This window comes from Physeter macrocephalus, chromosome 4, assembly GCF_002837175.3.
Source record: "Physeter macrocephalus isolate SW-GA chromosome 4, ASM283717v5, whole genome shotgun sequence".
Lineage (NCBI taxonomy): Eukaryota > Metazoa > Chordata > Mammalia > Artiodactyla > Physeteridae > Physeter > Physeter macrocephalus.
This window is the reverse complement of record NC_041217.1, coordinates 63199742-63216771: the sequence shown is the minus strand read 5'-3', so window position 1 is coordinate 63216771 and position 17030 is coordinate 63199742. Positions and strand designations below refer to the sequence as shown.

Below are 17030 nucleotides of genomic sequence, written 5' to 3'. Positions count from 1 at the left end.
TTTATTGATCTTTGCTATTGTTTCCTTCATTTCTTTTTTATTGATTTCTGATATGATCTTCATGATTTCTTCCCTTATACTAACTTTGAGGGTGTTTTGTTCTTCCTTCCCTAATTGCTTAGGAGTAAGTTTAGGTTGTTCATTTGAGATTTTTCTTGTTTCCTGAGGTACGATTTTATTGCTATAACCTTCTGTCTTAGAACGGATTTTGCTGCGTCCCATAGGTTTTGTGTCATCATGTTTTCATTGTCATTTGTTTCTAGGTATTTTTTGATTGCCTCTTTGATTTCTTCAGTAATCTCTTGGTTATTTAGTAGCGTATTGTTTAGCCTCCACGTGTTTGTATTTTTTACAGATTTTTTCCTGTAATTGATATCTAGTCTTATAGCGCTGTGGTCATAAAATATACTTGATACTATTTCAACTTTCTTATATTTACCAAGGCTTGATTTGTGACCCAAGATATGATCTATCTTGGAGAATGTTCCATGAACACTTGAGATGAAAGTGTATTCTGTTGTTTTGGATGGAATATTCTATAAATATCAATTAAGTCCACCTTGTTTAATGTGTCAATTAAAGCTTATGTTTCCTTATGTATTTTCATTTTGGATGATCTGTCCATTGCTGAAAGTGGAAATTCCCCTACTATGATTGTGTTACTGTCGATTTCCCCTTTTATGACTGTTTGCATTTGCCTTGTGTATTGAGGTGCTCCTATTTTGGGTGCATATATATTTACAATTGTTATATCTTCTTCTTGGATTGATCCCTTGATCATTAGGTAGCGTCCTTCTTCTTTTCCTTGTAATAGTCTTTGTGTTAAAGTCTATTTTGTCTGATATGAGAATTGTTGCTCCTACTTTCTTTTGATTTCCTTTTGCATGGAATATCTGTTTTCATCCCCTCACTTTCAGTCTGTATATGTCCCTAGGTCTGAAGTTGGTCTCTTGTAGACAGCATATATACATGTTTTTGTATACATTCAGCCAGGCCATGTGTTGTGGTTGGAGCATTTAATCTATTTACACTTAATGTAATTATCCATATGTATGTTCCTATTACCATTTTCATAATTGTTGGGTTTGTTATTGTAGGTCTTTTCCTTGTCTTGTGTTTCCTGCCTAGAGAAGTTCCTTCAGCATTTGTTGTAAACCTTGTTTGGTGGTGCTGAATTCTCTTAGCTTTCACTTGTCTGTAAAAATTGTAATTTCTCTGTCGAATCTGAATGACATCATCGCTGGGTAGGGTAATCTTTGTTGTAGGTTTTTCCCTTTCATCACTTTAATATGTTCTACCACTCCCTTCTGGCTTACAAAGTTTCTGCTGAAAGATCAGCTGTTAACCTTATGGGGATTCCCTTGTATGTTATTTGTTGTTTTTCCCTTGCTGCTTTTAATGTTTTTTCTTTTTATTTAATTTTTGATAGTTTGATTAATATGTGTCGTGGTGTGTTTCTCCTTGGATATATCCTGTATGGGACTTTCTGTGCTTCCTGGACGTGAATGACTATTTCTTTTCCCATATTAAAGAAATTTTCAAGTATAATCTCTTCAAATATTTTCTCAGTCCCTTTCTTTTTCTCTTCTTCTTCTGGGATAGCTCTAGTAGTTTTCTGGTAGCATCTTTAGGATTCTCTATGTATAGTATCATGTCATCTGCAAACAGTGACAGCTTTACTTCTTCTTTTCTGATTTGGATTCCTTTTATTTCTTTTTCTTCTCTGATTGCTGTGGCTAAAACTTCCAAAACTATGTTGAATAATAGTGGTGAGAGTGGGCAACCTTGTCTTGTTCCTGATCGTAGTGGGAATGGTTTCAGTTTTTCACCATTGAGAATGATGTTGGCTGTGGGTTTGTCATATATGGTCTTTACCATGTTGACGTAAGTTCCCTCTATGCCTATTTTCTGCAGGGTTTTTATCATAAATGGGTGTTGAATTTTGTCAAAAGCTTTTTCTGCATCTATTGAGATGATCATATGGTTTTTATCCTTGAATTTGTTAATTTGGTGTATCACATTGATTGATTTGCATATATTCGAGAATCCTTGTATTCCTGGGATAAACCCCACTTGATCAGGGTGTATGATCCCTTTAATGTGCTACTGGATTCTGTTTGCTAGTATTTTGTTGAGGATTTTTGAGTCAATGTTCATCGGTGATATTGACCTCTAGTTTTCTTTTTTTTGACATCTTTGTCTGGTTTTAGTATCAGGGTGCTGGTGTCCTTGTAGAATGAAATTCGGAGTGTTCTTCCCTCTGATATATTTTGGAAGAGTTTGAGAAGGATTCTATCAAACATTCTCTAAATGTTTGATAGAATTCGCCTGCGAAGGCATCTGGTTCTGGGCTTTCATTTGTTGGAAGACTTTTAATCAGAGTTTCCATTTCCGTGCTTGTGATTTGTCTGTTTATATTTTCTATTTCTTCCTGGTTCAGTATCGGTACATTGTGCTTTTTTAAGAATTTGTCCATTTCCTCCATGTTGTCCATTTTATTGGCATATAGTTGCTTGTAGTAATCTCTCATGATCCTTTGTATTTCTGCAGTGGCAGTTGTTAGTTCTCCTTTTACATTTCTAATTCTATTGATTAGAGTCTTCTCCCTTTTTTTCTTGATGAGTCTGTAATGGTTTATCAATTGTGTTTATCTTCCTAAAGAACAAGCTTTTAATTTTATTGATCTTTGCTATTGTTTCCTTCATTTCTTTTTTATTGATTTCTGATATGATCTTCATGATTTCTTCCCTTATACTAACTTTGAGGGTGTTTTGTTCTTCCTTCCCTAATTGCTTAGGAGTAAGTTTAGGTTGTTCATTTGAGATTTTTCTTGTTTCCTGAGGTACGATTTTATTGCTATAACCTTCTGTCTTAGAACGGATTTTGCTGCGTCCCATAGGTTTTGTGTCATCATGTTTTCATTGTCATTTGTTTCTAGGTATTTTTTGATTGCCTCTTTGATTTCTTCAGTAATCTCTTGGTTATTTAGTAGCGTATTGTTTAGCCTCCACGTGTTTGTATTTTTTACAGATTTTTTCCTGTAATTGATATCTAGTCTTATAGCGCTGTGGTCATAAAATATACTTGATACTATTTCAACTTTCTTATATTTACCAAGGCTTGATTTGTGACCCAAGATATGATCTATCTTGGAGAATGTTCCATGAACACTTGAGATGAAAGTGTATTCTGTTGTTTTGGATGGAATATTCTATAAATATCAATTAAGTCCACCTTGTTTAATGTGTCAATTAAAGCTTATGTTTCCTTATGTATTTTCATTTTGGATGATCTGTCCATTGCTGAAAGTGGAAATTCCCCTACTATGATTGTGTTACTGTCGATTTCCCCTTTTATGACTGTTTGCATTTGCCTTGTGTATTGAGGTGCTCCTATTTTGGGTGCATATATATTTACAATTGTTATATCTTCTTCTTGGATTGATCCCTTGATCATTAGGTAGCGTCCTTCTTCTTTTCCTTGTAATAGTCTTTGTGTTAAAGTCTATTTTGTCTGATATGAGAATTGTTGCTCCTACTTTCTTTTGATTTCCTTTTGCATGGAATATCTGTTTTCATCCCCTCACTTTCAGTCTGTATATGTCCCTAGGTCTGAAGTTGGTCTCTTGTAGACAGCATATATACATGTTTTTGTATACATTCAGCCAGGCCATGTGTTGTGGTTGGAGCATTTAATCTATTTACACTTAATGTAATTATCCATATGTATGTTCCTATTACCATTTTCATAATTGTTGGGTTTGTTATTGTAGGTCTTTTCCTTGTCTTGTGTTTCCTGCCTAGAGAAGTTCCTTCAGCATTTGTTGTAAACCTTGTTTGGTGGTGCTGAATTCTCTTAGCTTTCACTTGTCTGTAAAAATTGTAATTTCTCTGTCGAATCTGAATGACATCATCGCTGGGTAGGGTAATCTTTGTTGTAGGTTTTTCCCTTTCATCACTTTAATATGTTCTACCACTCCCTTCTGGCTTACAAAGTTTCTGCTGAAAGATCAGCTGTTAACCTTATGGGGATTCCCTTGTATGTTATTTGTTGTTTTTCCCTTGCTGCTTTTAATGTTTTTTCTTTTTATTTAATTTTTGATAGTTTGATTAATATGTGTCGTGGTGTGTTTCTCCTTGGATATATCCTGTATGGGACTTTCTGTGCTTCCTGGACGTGAATGACTATTTCTTTTCCCATATTAAAGAAATTTTCAAGTATAATCTCTTCAAATATTTTCTCAGTCCCTTTCTTTTTCTCTTCTTCTTCTGGGATCCCTATAATTTGAATGTTGGTGTGTTTTATGTTGTCCCAGAGGTTTATGAGGCTGTCTTCAATTCTTTTCATTCTTTTTTCTTTTCTTTTTTTTTTTTTTGTGGTACATGGGCCTCTCACTGTTGTGGCCTCTCTCGTTGCGGAGCACAGGCTCCGGACACACAGGCTCAGTGGCCATGGCTCACAGGCCCCGCCGCTCTGTGGCATGTGGGATCTTCCCGGACCGGGGCACGAACTCGTGTCCCCTGCATCAGCAGGCGGATTCTCAACCACTGCGCCACCAGGGAAGCCCCATTCTTTTTTCTTTACTCTGCTCTGTGGTAGTTATTTCCATTATTTTATCTTCTAGGTCACTTATCCATTCTTCTGCCTCAGTTATTCTATTGATTCCTTCTAGAGAATTTTTAATTTCGTTTATTGTGTTGTTCATCATTTTTTGTTTGCACTTTAATTCTTCTAGGTCCTTGTTAAACGTTTCTTGTATTTTCTCCATTCTATTTCCAAGATTTGGGATTATTTTTGCTATCATTACTCTGAATTCTTTTTCAGGTAGACTACCTATTTCCTCTTCATTTGTTTGGTCTGGTGGGTTTTTCCTTTTTCCTTCATCTGCTGTGTATTTCTCTGTCTTCTCATTTTGCTCAACTTACTGTGTTTTGTGTCTCCTTTTCGTAGGCTGCTGGTTCGTAGCTCCTGTTGTTTTTGGTGTTTGCCCCCAGTGGGTAAGTTTAGTTCAGTGGCTTTTGTAGGCCTCCTGGTCAAGGGTACTGGTGCCTGTGTTCTGGTGGATGAGGCTGGATCTTTTCTTCCAGTGGCTAAGGTTGGTTCAGTGGGTTGTGTAGGCTTCCTGGTGCAAAGGACTTGTGCCTTTGTTCTAGTGGATGAGGCTGGATCTTATCTTTGTGGTGGGCAGGACCATGTCCAGTGGTGTGTTTTGGGGTGTCTGTGAACTTATTAAGATTTTAGGCAGCCTCTCTGCTAATGGGTGGGTTTATGTTCCTGTCTTGCTAGTTGTTTGGCATGGGGTGTCCAGCACTGGAGCTTGCTGGTCGTTGAGTGGAGCTGGGTCTTAGTGTTGAGACAGAGATCTCTGGGAGAGCTCTCACCCATTGATATTATGTTGGGCTGGGAGGTCTGCTGTGAATAATGTCCTGAATTCGGCTCTCCCAACTCAGAGGCTCAGGCCTGACAACCAGCCATAGCACCAAGACCCTGTCAGCAAACATGGCTGGAGAAGGTGGGCTATGAGTTGGGTGTCAGCCATTGCCCTGTTGTAGCTCTATTCCAGCTGTCTCCAAATGTCACCCAGATACATTGGGTTATTCTACCATTCCTCAGAACTTGTACATGCCAGTCTAGGATTTGTAGATGTCCTCCTGATACTCTTCATTGAAATACCTTGCATTCATTGTGGTGAGAGGTATGCTAATAGTGTTGGTTCTCTTCAGTTGAGAGACTGGGACAGTCTGAGCCTTCATGTGGCCAAGTCAGGAGCAGCAGCCCAATCGTCCCAAAGTGATAACATGTCAGATTCCAAGAAGGCTTTCTGCAGTGCCTGAGCAGTATTCCCAAGCAGCCGCTGTCCTCAGCTACAGCACTCTGACTGGGGAACTCAGTGGGACCCTCAAACGAGATTTTCTGTTGGCCCTAGAGCCTGAATGCCAACCCAGGCAAGGAGGTGAGGAGAGCGTCTCCCAGCCCCATCTCAGCAGAAGAGCGGACACCTTCATATTTTTTAAGAAATGAAGTAGTTCTGATTTACTTGAAGCACCCAGTGTGCCCCTTCCAATCTTATGTCTTACCTCCTTACTCAGAAATTGCCTTTTCTGAAGTTGTTTTTCATTTCATCTTTTTATTTATTTATATGTATGTGCATTTTTACCACATGCATCTGTGTTTATAAACAATATATGATTTTAGTGTGCATTTTTAAACTTTATATAAAGAGTGTCATATATCCTTCTGCAACTTTTATTTTTTCTTCTCAAAGTTATGTTTCTGAGAGGTCTCCAAGTAGATATGTGTAGCCATTTCTCATTTATTCATTTTTTATTTCTGAATAATATTCCATTGTATGAATATATCACAGTTTGTTTATTCTCTCTTTGATGGACATTTTATTTGTTTCCAATATTTTATTATTGCAAACTGTGCTATAATGAACATTTCTGTGTGCATCTTTCTGTGCACATGTGTGAGTTTCTCTAGCTGTCCAGGATTGCTAGCCTTATTTTACCTCTGAGTAACTGAGTGACACTAAGCAAATAAATATGTGACTCTAAGAAATAGTTTTCAGATGTCTTCAATTTGTAGATGACCTGGCTATCTTACTTTCAAGAATGCTGCCTTTTTATAACTAGAATAATAATTTGAGATATTTTCCAGGAACTCCAGAGTGTCCGGCACTAATTTATTGAAAGTGATATTTAGTGTACTCATTTACTACAATATTCAATTAATTAGGTATTATCCAAAGGGCACAAGATGCTATAAAGCTATATATTATAATATTCAAATGTCCAGTATGGGAGAATAAGAATGTGTGCTCATGGAAAACAGTAAGTCAATGAGCTACAAGGATCTTGAAATGCATGTGATATTGAAGGAAGGAAGAATGGAAAGGGAGGAGACAGGGGTAGGAGGTATTAGGTTGGGCTGAGTTGCAGTTAACATATAGACCTTGTCATGTAATGGATTGACAGACCAAAACTTTATTTCCCCATCATATAACACTCCAGAATGTTGCCAGGTCAGCGAGAGTTGCAGCGTTGCTTCCTGAAGTCACTTTTCCAAGTCCCAGGTTGACTGTTGCTTTACCATCCTTAAAATGTGGTTCCCATTGTTGATCAGAGGCTGTCATATCAGGCAGCCAGAGGGAAGAAGAGCAAGGGAGAGCATAGATGGGAGCTATGAGCCAGGACTGAAGTTGTCAAATACCACTTCTCTCATTCCATTGTCTGAAAATTAGTCACAAGACCCCATCTTACTGCCAGGGATGCTGGGGAATGAGACCTACCCATGTGCACAGAAAGAAGAGTAAATGGACTTTGTTGAAATGTTAACTGTCTCTTCTACAAGAATGAGGAAAGGAATTGGTATGATTTTAACTGAAGTATTTGCAGCAAACATTTGCCAACATTAGTGAGAAGAAAGAGTTAATATCAATTGAGATGGAAAGCAATTTATAGTCAAAAATGTTTCTCTCTCTTTCCTTGCTGGGGACAACCTGCCTGTGTTATTTTTATCTGCCTACATTTCATTTCCTTCTCTTTCATCTGGTAACAACAGGTCCCCAATACTCAATCCACATAATTTTGGAGAGGATGCCCTTAGCAAAAGAGAATAGAGCTTCGTATTAGTCAGAGCCCTCCCCTACCCCACCCTCCCAAAAGCACAGATGGAGATAATGGCTGACATGCAGGTAGTTTATTTGGAGAATGATCCCAGGGAGCAGGATTGAGGGGCTTAGGGAATAAAAAGGAAAAAAGGGAAACCAACACAAGGATCCATTATCAAGGTGGCCACCACTGCTATGGGGACTGATGTCCAATAATTGTATGCCTGAAAATGAAAGTGGGGAGCATTTATACATTGGTTTACTTTATGTTCTGTCTACAAGACTCTGGAAATATGCTGGGGACTGAGTGTTTCAGTAGTGACTAGAGGTAGAAGTGAGGACAAGAGGAGTTGCACTGGTGCTCAAGTGGTGCCTGAAAAAGGCAGACATCCCTGGTCTGGAGGCTCAGTACACCTCCACCCCCAGGGCACAATGATTGGGTCATGAGTGTGCATAAACCAAGCCAGGACATTAAACTCCTCTCCCAGGATATTTATAACAGGAGCTGATTTCTCACATCTTTCTGCTAAAGCTGAAAGGGTGTAAGTCTGCCTCTGCCAGCAGCCAGCTTCCTTACTCCATGGAGAAAATTTGCCTGCAGAGATGAGAGACAGAGGGTTCTGGTGATGTCAAGTCTTTTCTGGTAGCTAAGCTTCTCAGAGCTTTCCTGATTCCCATGGCTCCTCTTTTCTTCCTCTGGCCTACCTCCCATCTATCTAATAAACACCCTAATTAAACTGCCTCAACTTAATTTTTGTTGGGTTTCTGCCACTTGCAACAGAAATGTACCCAACAGTATAGAAATGGGTAAGTAAAAGAGGAGTGTCATTTATTATAGGCCCTCAATTCTAGAACTACATGACCTGAGGTATTCTGTGCAACCAGGAGGATCTCAACCCATTGCCAGATCTCCAAGACTCCCGAGGGTCAGACCATAGCAAACTCTGTGAACTGAAAAAGAAATTTCCCCTTTTTAAGCAAAGTCAGGAAGTTTGAAACACAGTGGAAAGTACATGGGCTTAAGAGGAGCTAAAGCAATAACTGAAATCTCCCTTCTTGGCCCCTTCTCAAAGCTCTCTGCTGTTCTCTCTCTCCATAGACCTGATATAAGGCATCAAACCCCAACCCATGTAAATCACAATAAATTGAGATGTTGGTTGATAGGGAGCAGATTAGCTCTGTTCAAAACTCTCCTGTCACCCTGTCCCAAGGAAGATTTGAAAGAAGCCTTCAAGCTGAAGTCCTACAGATGCACAGAACTCTGAGTCCTATTTCTAAAAGAAAAAAATAGTGGGGTCAGGATGGGTTCAGATTCAAAATTTATGACTCAAAAAGCTTTCTGGCACTGATTTCTAGTTAATGGAGTCTCCAGAAATTAAATCAAAAGGCAGCCAAGCCATATCTCTCATCCATGGGGATGCTAGAGCCATACCCAGGCAAGAGTACAAATGAAGGTCCGCATATTTACATCCACACACTTATATTATAAATCAGGCTAACAAACTGCTAAACAATTATGTTCCACTCTCCTCCATTAATGAATCCCTCCATAATGACCAGAAAAACCAGGTTCACATCCAGAGTTCTCAGACTGTTTGCTTTGTAATTTCTTTCAGAACATGGCAGTGTAGGGAAGGGCCAGGACCTAGCCCCCAGCCTGTGGCCTACCCACTTCCTTTCTCACCTCAGCCCCATCCCACACCAAAAGTAGACATGCGCACACAGGTGGCAACTGCAGCACACATATCCTAGGACAATCTACATACCCCACCCCCCAAAAACAGTGGTCCCAGGAAAAGAGGCCTATGGAAAGCCCGAAAGCAGGTTCCAGATCATTCTGACAGGAAATTCCAAATCCCAAGTGCCTGAAGGATGGTCTACAATGAGTGGTGCAGATTCCAAGTGGGCACATCCATCTGGCCCCATAGACTATTTGCACAGTCAGAGGAGTGCTAGTGAGACCCAAGGCAGGTTGTGTGGACTTTGCCAGGTGTAAGGGTATGGGCCTCATTCCAGTGTCTGGGATCCCAAGGGCTACTCTGGCTCCAGCAGTATTTTTCTAGGTTCAGTGGGCAACCCTAATGTCCTTTAAGTAAAGCTCTTTGTAATTTGAACTAGTGCAATAGGTTTCTGCCACCTGCCACTGAAAGGATCCTTATTAATACACTTTCAATGCCAAAAGTCTCAAGCAAGTGGTCTATAGCCACTGCTTCCATTTTTTAAAGCACTTCTTACCATAACTTGCCAAAATGTACCTTCTTCTTTCAGCACTCTAGTACACTGTACTCTAGAAAATCACTAATCCAATGGCCTTTTCCCCACCCCCAGTTAGCAGGTCTGCTCTACAACATTTGAGTATATTAAGCATTCCCTTCTTTTTGAAAACTTCTCTTTCCTTAACTCTGGGATAACAAACAAGCTGACCTCTCTCCTATTTCTCAAAAAACTCCTTGTAAATTGCTTTCAGTAACTGTCTCCCTAATTGGAGATGTTCTTCAAAGTCCTGTCTTTCTCCCTGGGCTAAACTACTTCCAAAAGCCACTTATTAAGATATTTATTTGAGTCACAATGACACTTTCTCTTCTCGAAGAACTTATTCACACTTGTACCTCAAGGTGTCACCTCCTTAAAGATGAATCCCAAACTTCTATCATCCTTGACCTTGGTTCCAAGCCCTACTTCTTCACTTACTGGACACTTATATTTCAGTTTTTTGTTTTGTGTTTTTGGCCATGCCACTCAGCATGTGGGATCTTAGTTCCCTGAGTAGGGACAAAATCCATGCCCCCTGCAGTGAAAGCGTGGAGTCTTAACCACTGGACTGCCAGGGAAGTCCCTACATTTCAGTTTTCAAATGGTACAATATAATACATCTAAAACTGCAATTATCTTCTCCTGTAATTGGGTCTCTCTTATTTTTGTTGATTTTTGTCAGTTTTGTCAGTGATTCATCCCCCTAGTCACCAGGTTTCAAATCAGGGTTGTCTTTGACTCCATTCTCTTTCTCCCATCATAAAGTCTTATTGATTCTTTCCTTGCAAGATATTTCCTATTCATCCTTTGTTTTTTGTTCCCCTTCTCTCTGTTCTGCTTCCAGTTTCTGTTCTGTGCGAGTTTACCTTTATTCTTTTACCACAACAATCCTGCTAAAGAAGTATTTTTTGCATGACATTTTTTTTTTCCTGCTTTATAACTTTCAATGAATCTCTATGGCCTGAGGAAAAGTCCACAGTCCTTTGTCTGACACATAATACCTTGCAAGATGAAGACTCAGCTTCAATCTTCAGTGTTTTCTTCTACTCCGCTTGAAAATAAACTCTGCATCCCATCTATGCCCATCTTGCCATGCTCCTGGAACAAATTCCTCATTCCCGTATCCCTGCCTTCATCCTTTCTTCTGCATACCACTCCCCCTACCTGAAAGCCATCACTTTCCCTTCTCCTGCCCAAATCCTTGCTGATGAAACACAAGTCCCAGTTCCTCCGTGAAACCCTCTCCCATTCCAGTTCACAGTGTTTTCTTGTTTCCTCTTCTGAACTCCCATCTGCTCTATTTCTTTGACACATTAATTTATTGTCTTGAACTACTGCATAAATTTGTTCATGCTGTAGTTGCCTTTTAAATCATATTTTAATTTGTATGAAAAAACTCGATTCCTATTTAGTTTTTCTATCACGCCTCCACCAGTTACCACACACAATGCTATAACAATAGGTGCTTAAGACATTTTACTTTGTTACTTCTTTTTTCTAAAAGAAAAGGCTGTGCTTTATATAAAATCTGTTTTGTCTAATGATATCTGTTATTGTGGATACTAAAGATGTGGATGAAAAATAGCAAAACTCTCCTAAAAGATCCACTTTACACTTATGCATTATACTAAAAAAGTCCCCTCTTTTTCCCACCATTTGTCTTTGTTTGTGAGAACAATAGGTTATTTCCCTTTTTTAGAAAATATTATTACACTCTGATAAAAGTTCTCTTGTTCATAAATCCCTCTTACCTTTACTCTTTTCTGAGTGCAATCTTAGATCTTAGCAGATGTGTTTTTGAAGGTCAAAGAGAAAAGAAACAGCAGACTCAGCAGACATAGTAGTATCCTTCTTTCATTTTATTGAAAAGGAATCATTTCTATTCTAGCGCAAACAATGTATATTTTACATCATAAAGCAAGATATAATTTACATATTACATTTCTTATGAGATCTTTATACCCTAAATGTCATTCCCTTTTTAATCCGGTCACTTCTTCCTGCTTGATTTAACCTGCCAAGTACCCTACAAATCAGCGCCTTGTTTTGGGGGGGGGACTGGGGACACAGATGGATAGTTTGTATGTATTCATCTGTTATCTGGGTATAGATGATAAGGAACAGGGATATGCCTTTGAATTTTCTGTCCCTGAGGCCCTCTGTTGACATCTGGTTTAGGAGCCAGAAGGCTACTCCTCCAAATCACATATCAAACTTCTATTTTTTTAATCAATAATGAATGAACAAAATTGAGTGCTTGTACCCTGTGTACATTTCTCCATCAGACGCTTACATAACAGATGTCTGTGGTATTGATTCACTAGCAATAAAAGCTCCTGTGGTGGACAGCATTGGTTACTCTATGATATTCCTGGACAGCACTTGCCCAGGTATTGGGTAAAATTGCCTAATTTCATCCAGCACTAGGGTTATGGGTTCAGGCTTTTCTCTTCACCACTGGAAATGAATGTCAGGATGCAAGTTTCAAATGACCTTGTTTTACATGATCCTCTATCTCTTTACTCCCTCTTCTAAGGTTTCCCCCTTTTTAGCAAAATCTTTTCACCTATGATGTCTCTTCCCTGCACTATATAACCCAAATCCTCTTTAGCTGTTCTCCCCAAACTCCAAAAGTTCACCAATGTCTTGGACTGCACTCATTTCACAAAGAATGTTTTAATCTGTTAGGATACACTGTTCCTTTGAAACTTGATAATTTGCAGCAGCTAGTGGGACAAAAGAATTAGTTGAAGAATGCTTTAGGAAGCAAGTAATGTGTGTTGTTCAGCCAGCCTACATAAACCATTTAGTAAGAAATGTTTTAATATTATGTTAAAAGAAGAGGAAATCAGCTGATGAAAGCAAAATGCATAAGATGGGCTTCCTTCTTAATAAAAGAAGTTCAGAATCAACATAGGAAATACATTTTTCAGATTGGTGGCTGTTTGACTGAAAAAATACCACAATTAGCTTAATCTGATACACCAGGGAAAATAACAAATCTGTACTGAAAGTGCATCTTAAATCCCAAATACTTGCCTGTCACTCAGAGTTGGCATATTTGGCCAAAATCAATCTAAACCTTTTCAAATTACTGATAAAAATTATTAGAAATCCAAGTTGGTCAGGATGAAAACATAAGTCAAAGATATGTCTGTTCTGTGTGTCTTAAATTATTCTTTGGTCAAATGATGTGATTTTTTTGAGAGGTCTGCAAATATAAACCTATTTCTCATTTCCAAATACAAGGTTATAAGTATTTACAGCAAGGTAGCATTTCCTTGCTAGAAAACAAGGCTTCTGGGTACAGCAGCCTTCTATTAACATGGTATACTTTTATATTCCCTTTCCTCGCATGGCTACAAAGCGCTGGACATACAGAGAATACAGGAAAGAATGAAGAAGCAAATGATTAGAGCCTCACAACACCCCTGTGAGGTAGGTAAGTATTGTTAAACCCATTTTACTAAAAAGGTAAACCAAGGCACAGCATAGTAACATGGTTTGGTCAAGTTTACCTGACAAGTTACAAAAGCACAGGTGGAAACAAAGAGAAAGAAACAAAGAAAAGGTCAGTCCTGGCTCCCAGCCCTAGATATGAAAATTTATTTCAATATATTAGAAGATAAAAATAGCCCACAATTGCCTTTTACATTTTTAGAATTTAGATAAACCTTTAAGTATTTCACTTAAAGATGTATCTTTCAGATTTCTGCTGAGTGGAAAAAAGACAGATGACTAAACGGCTTTCCCTCTTCTAAGTGTAATTCCCATGATCGATCAGAATGTATCAGCATTCCACCAGGGTTCAGGTGCCAAACTCAAGGACATTTTCATAGCCTCAAATAGTTTCTAATTTATGTAAAACCCTAATGTGAAAATTAGACCTGTTTTCAAACAGCTGCCCTATCAATTGCTCTGTGGCTCTAATGAGAATTTTGTGTGGAGAAAGAAAGGAAATGAGATCCCTAATAAAAAGTCTTATCACTGTAGAAATAAAGACACTGGTGATGGTGTGAAATTTGCTCTTTGTAGTGTTTGAGAAACTGCAAACTCAAGCTTGCAAGAATATTTTATATATATATAATATATAAATATATACAGTATATATATAAGTGTGCATCTGACTACCCTTAAGGCACCAAAGAGATATAGGCCATGCCTTTCACAACTTAGTCTTTGTTTTCCTAGAGAAATGTCTCTCCCTCTCTCAAGTGAAAAATATGTCTTCTATCAAATAGCCTATGACAGCAAATTATTCAAGAAACAACAAATATCTTTAACTTAGGATGGCTGATTGATTGGATAGGGGTGAGGGGTGGTAGTGATGGTAATATTATCCTCTATAGTTTACAGCTTAAATCTAGAGCTTAGATCTAGAATTTAGAGCTTAGAATTAGCCAGACATAGCCAATCACACTGGATCAGACAGGCCAGTGACCAGATGTTGTATACAATTGCCTTTTCTTTCCAATAGCTGATGGAACAAGCTTACCATGACCAAGAGATGGAGACAATGAGAAAGGGAATTATGTCTGGCACAGATTCTTCAGGAAGACTTTGGCTTTTCAGAAGTTCCTAGAGCTTCTGTACAGAGAACTAGGAAGAAGGATAGTGTAAGACACTGAGGTTCAAACAGGTCAATGAGGAGACTATAGGCAATTATTCTGAATATATATACATATATGGTTTCTTTGGCTGCTGTAGATTCTTTTAAAACCCATACAATCATGGGAGTGGGTGGGCTGAACTTAACTGAAGAAGCTCAGAGTATATCAAGCAAAGCATATGAATAGAAGGAAAAACAAAATTAACACACACAGAAACAAGTGGTGGTGGTATCCCAGAGGGAGGAGGAACATTTGTTAACTAATTTTCATTTTGCTCCTCTCCTGCTTTTCTCTGCCATGGTCCCAATAGTTTAGTTCTGTGTTTGTTTGTTTGTTTTTATTTTTTTCCAGCAGATGTAGAAATGACAGAGCAGGATAGGTGTCTTATGGTTTTTGATTTCTTCTTAGGCCTGTTTAATTATTTTTTTCCTCAGTTGACTGTTGGCACCTGGTTCCTCTGTAAACTATATTCCTTGGCCTTCAGTCTCAGGTTGGCAATGCTGTTGGCCATGTTGATGCCCTGTGCAGGGCTATTGTTGGCACATGTGGCAGAATAAGTAGCCATGGCGCTGTAGGGACAAAGGAGAGAGCAGGGAGAATAACAGGCATTAGTTTCATAAAGCTGCAAGTCTGTGCCCCAGACGGGTACAAGTCTCAGGATGGGGGCAGGTAGGGGCAGGTAGGTTGGACTACATGACCTCTGAGGTCCCTTACAGCCCCAGATTCCATTAGTCTAAGGCCCTTGGAAAAGGGTGGCAGTGTTTTGAAGGGCAGGGAAAAGCAGTGGAGCGTGGAACAAGTGGAGGGGAAAAGTATTTTCTGTGTTGGATACAGTGAGTAATGATTTATTTCTGGGGTGAGAGAAGAAAGCTACTTATGGTGGATAACAGGTGTTTCCTCAGTTGACCAGTTAAAATAGTGTTTAATCTTGTCCTGCCTACATCACCAGCTTGTGGGAGTGAGGAGGAAGAGAAGGAGGCATTTGAAAAGAAACTAAGGGGCATTTTTCATTCCTCATTCTAGGTAGCTGACATTAATCCTAACATATTTTAGATAATCACTGAATACCATATTAAATAGTGTACTTGGAGAACCAGTTAAATAATCTAAGATGACTTCTCTGCCTTTGTTGATCCACTGGTTGATAGTACCAAGCACTGCCAAATCAAGAGGTTTCCATTCCAACTGGCCTTGATTTTATAACTTACTCAAAAGTACTTGAGCAGCTTACACTGTTTTTTGGGTCAGTTATTTTGGAAATGTTTAAATCTCTTAGATAAACTAGCATATGCTCCAGTTTCAGTATTCCTGACCTCAGAGGTAACAGTTTCTGACTGTTCTTATTGCTGAGAAAAACCCAAAGTTGTTTTTCATTGTCAGAGACTGTAATTAAGACCTAGGAATACCACTGGGCAGAAATTCGTAATTGGTGGTTTTCTGTTAATTGTATCCATGAATTTCTTTTAAAGGAAAAGTAAAGGTTTCTTAGACTTGGATGCAAATTATCCATTACTTGATACTAAACAGCTATAAGGGAACTCATTTTAATTCAATGAAAATGTTCCTAGTTGTTTCTAAGATTAGCAAAATACCTTTCAACTGAGGGCTGGAATGAGATAGACTTATAAATGAAATGACATGTGCTCTTCTGGTGCCTGCATTCCTATGCAATTTTGTCAGCCACACATGAGTTTGTGGTTCTGGGGATCAAGTGACAGACCAGAAAGAAAAAACTAAAGCTACTCTACAAATAGAGAGACTGTATCATTAATACTTATTTGGGACACCACATAGTCAAGATTTACAGTCAAGACTTATAGTCAAGACTCACAATAGCCTATTTCAGATCAGTTACTAGCAATTAACCCAGGAAAATTGGGTTAAAATGTATAATTAGGTCTTTCCAGAAATATAATCCTTAATTTAAGACCCTTATAACACCGGTATGTGTGTGAGTGTGAGTGTCTATGGTTGTGTCCTATGGCGGGGGGAAGACTCAGAAGGGCTCCAAAATAACTCTACACTCTTCTATTTCATTGTTGTGTGTTTCACTCTTACTCATTTCTGGGTACATGATCTTAACTGTCTACACAAAGTTAGATTTATCTATAGCATCCTGTACTTTTCCTTTTAGGACTTATTTTAATTCCTCATACTATAAGCCCCATAGATGAGATACCACATCTGCCTTGTTCACCACCATGTCCCCAGGTAGAACTAACACCATATCTAGCACATATTTGACGTTCAAGAAAGTGTTTAATGAATAGATAAGTAACTGACAAATATCTAGATATTGTATGATTAAACTGATTCCTGCTCAATATCAGTGATCTCTGTCATCCTGCTGTGAGTAATGATTTCTAAAAATATTTTGCCAACATGCTTTTATTTTAAGGAACCAGTCCTTCCCATTAATTTTGCTTTCATAATCGAATGTGCAAAATCAAAAGGGACATGACAAAAGCAAGACTGATGATTACATATTCTTAATCCACCATAAATAGCTTTTAACAGTAAAAAGTGAACAAATATTGGTGCAGGTTAGACTTATA

The 17030-nt window shown here is 38.5% G+C and overlaps 1 protein-coding gene across 2 annotated transcripts in view; it reads right to left on the bottom strand.

Moving 5' to 3' along the window:
* Nucleotides 1-11706: 11706 nt before the first annotated feature.
* PRRX1 (paired related homeobox 1) overlaps nt 11707-17030 on the bottom strand; it is a 73036-nt gene continuing 67712 nt past the window's right edge. The window contains exon 4 of one of the 2 annotated variants that reach the window (XM_007115295.3): nt 11707-15044. In XM_007115295.3, the coding sequence (XP_007115357.1) occupies nt 14906-15044 (139 nt within the window). In that variant the 3' untranslated portion in view covers nt 11707-14905. The remainder of the gene's footprint in view (nt 15045-17030) is intronic. The other variant, XM_007115296.3, reaches the window with a different exon arrangement.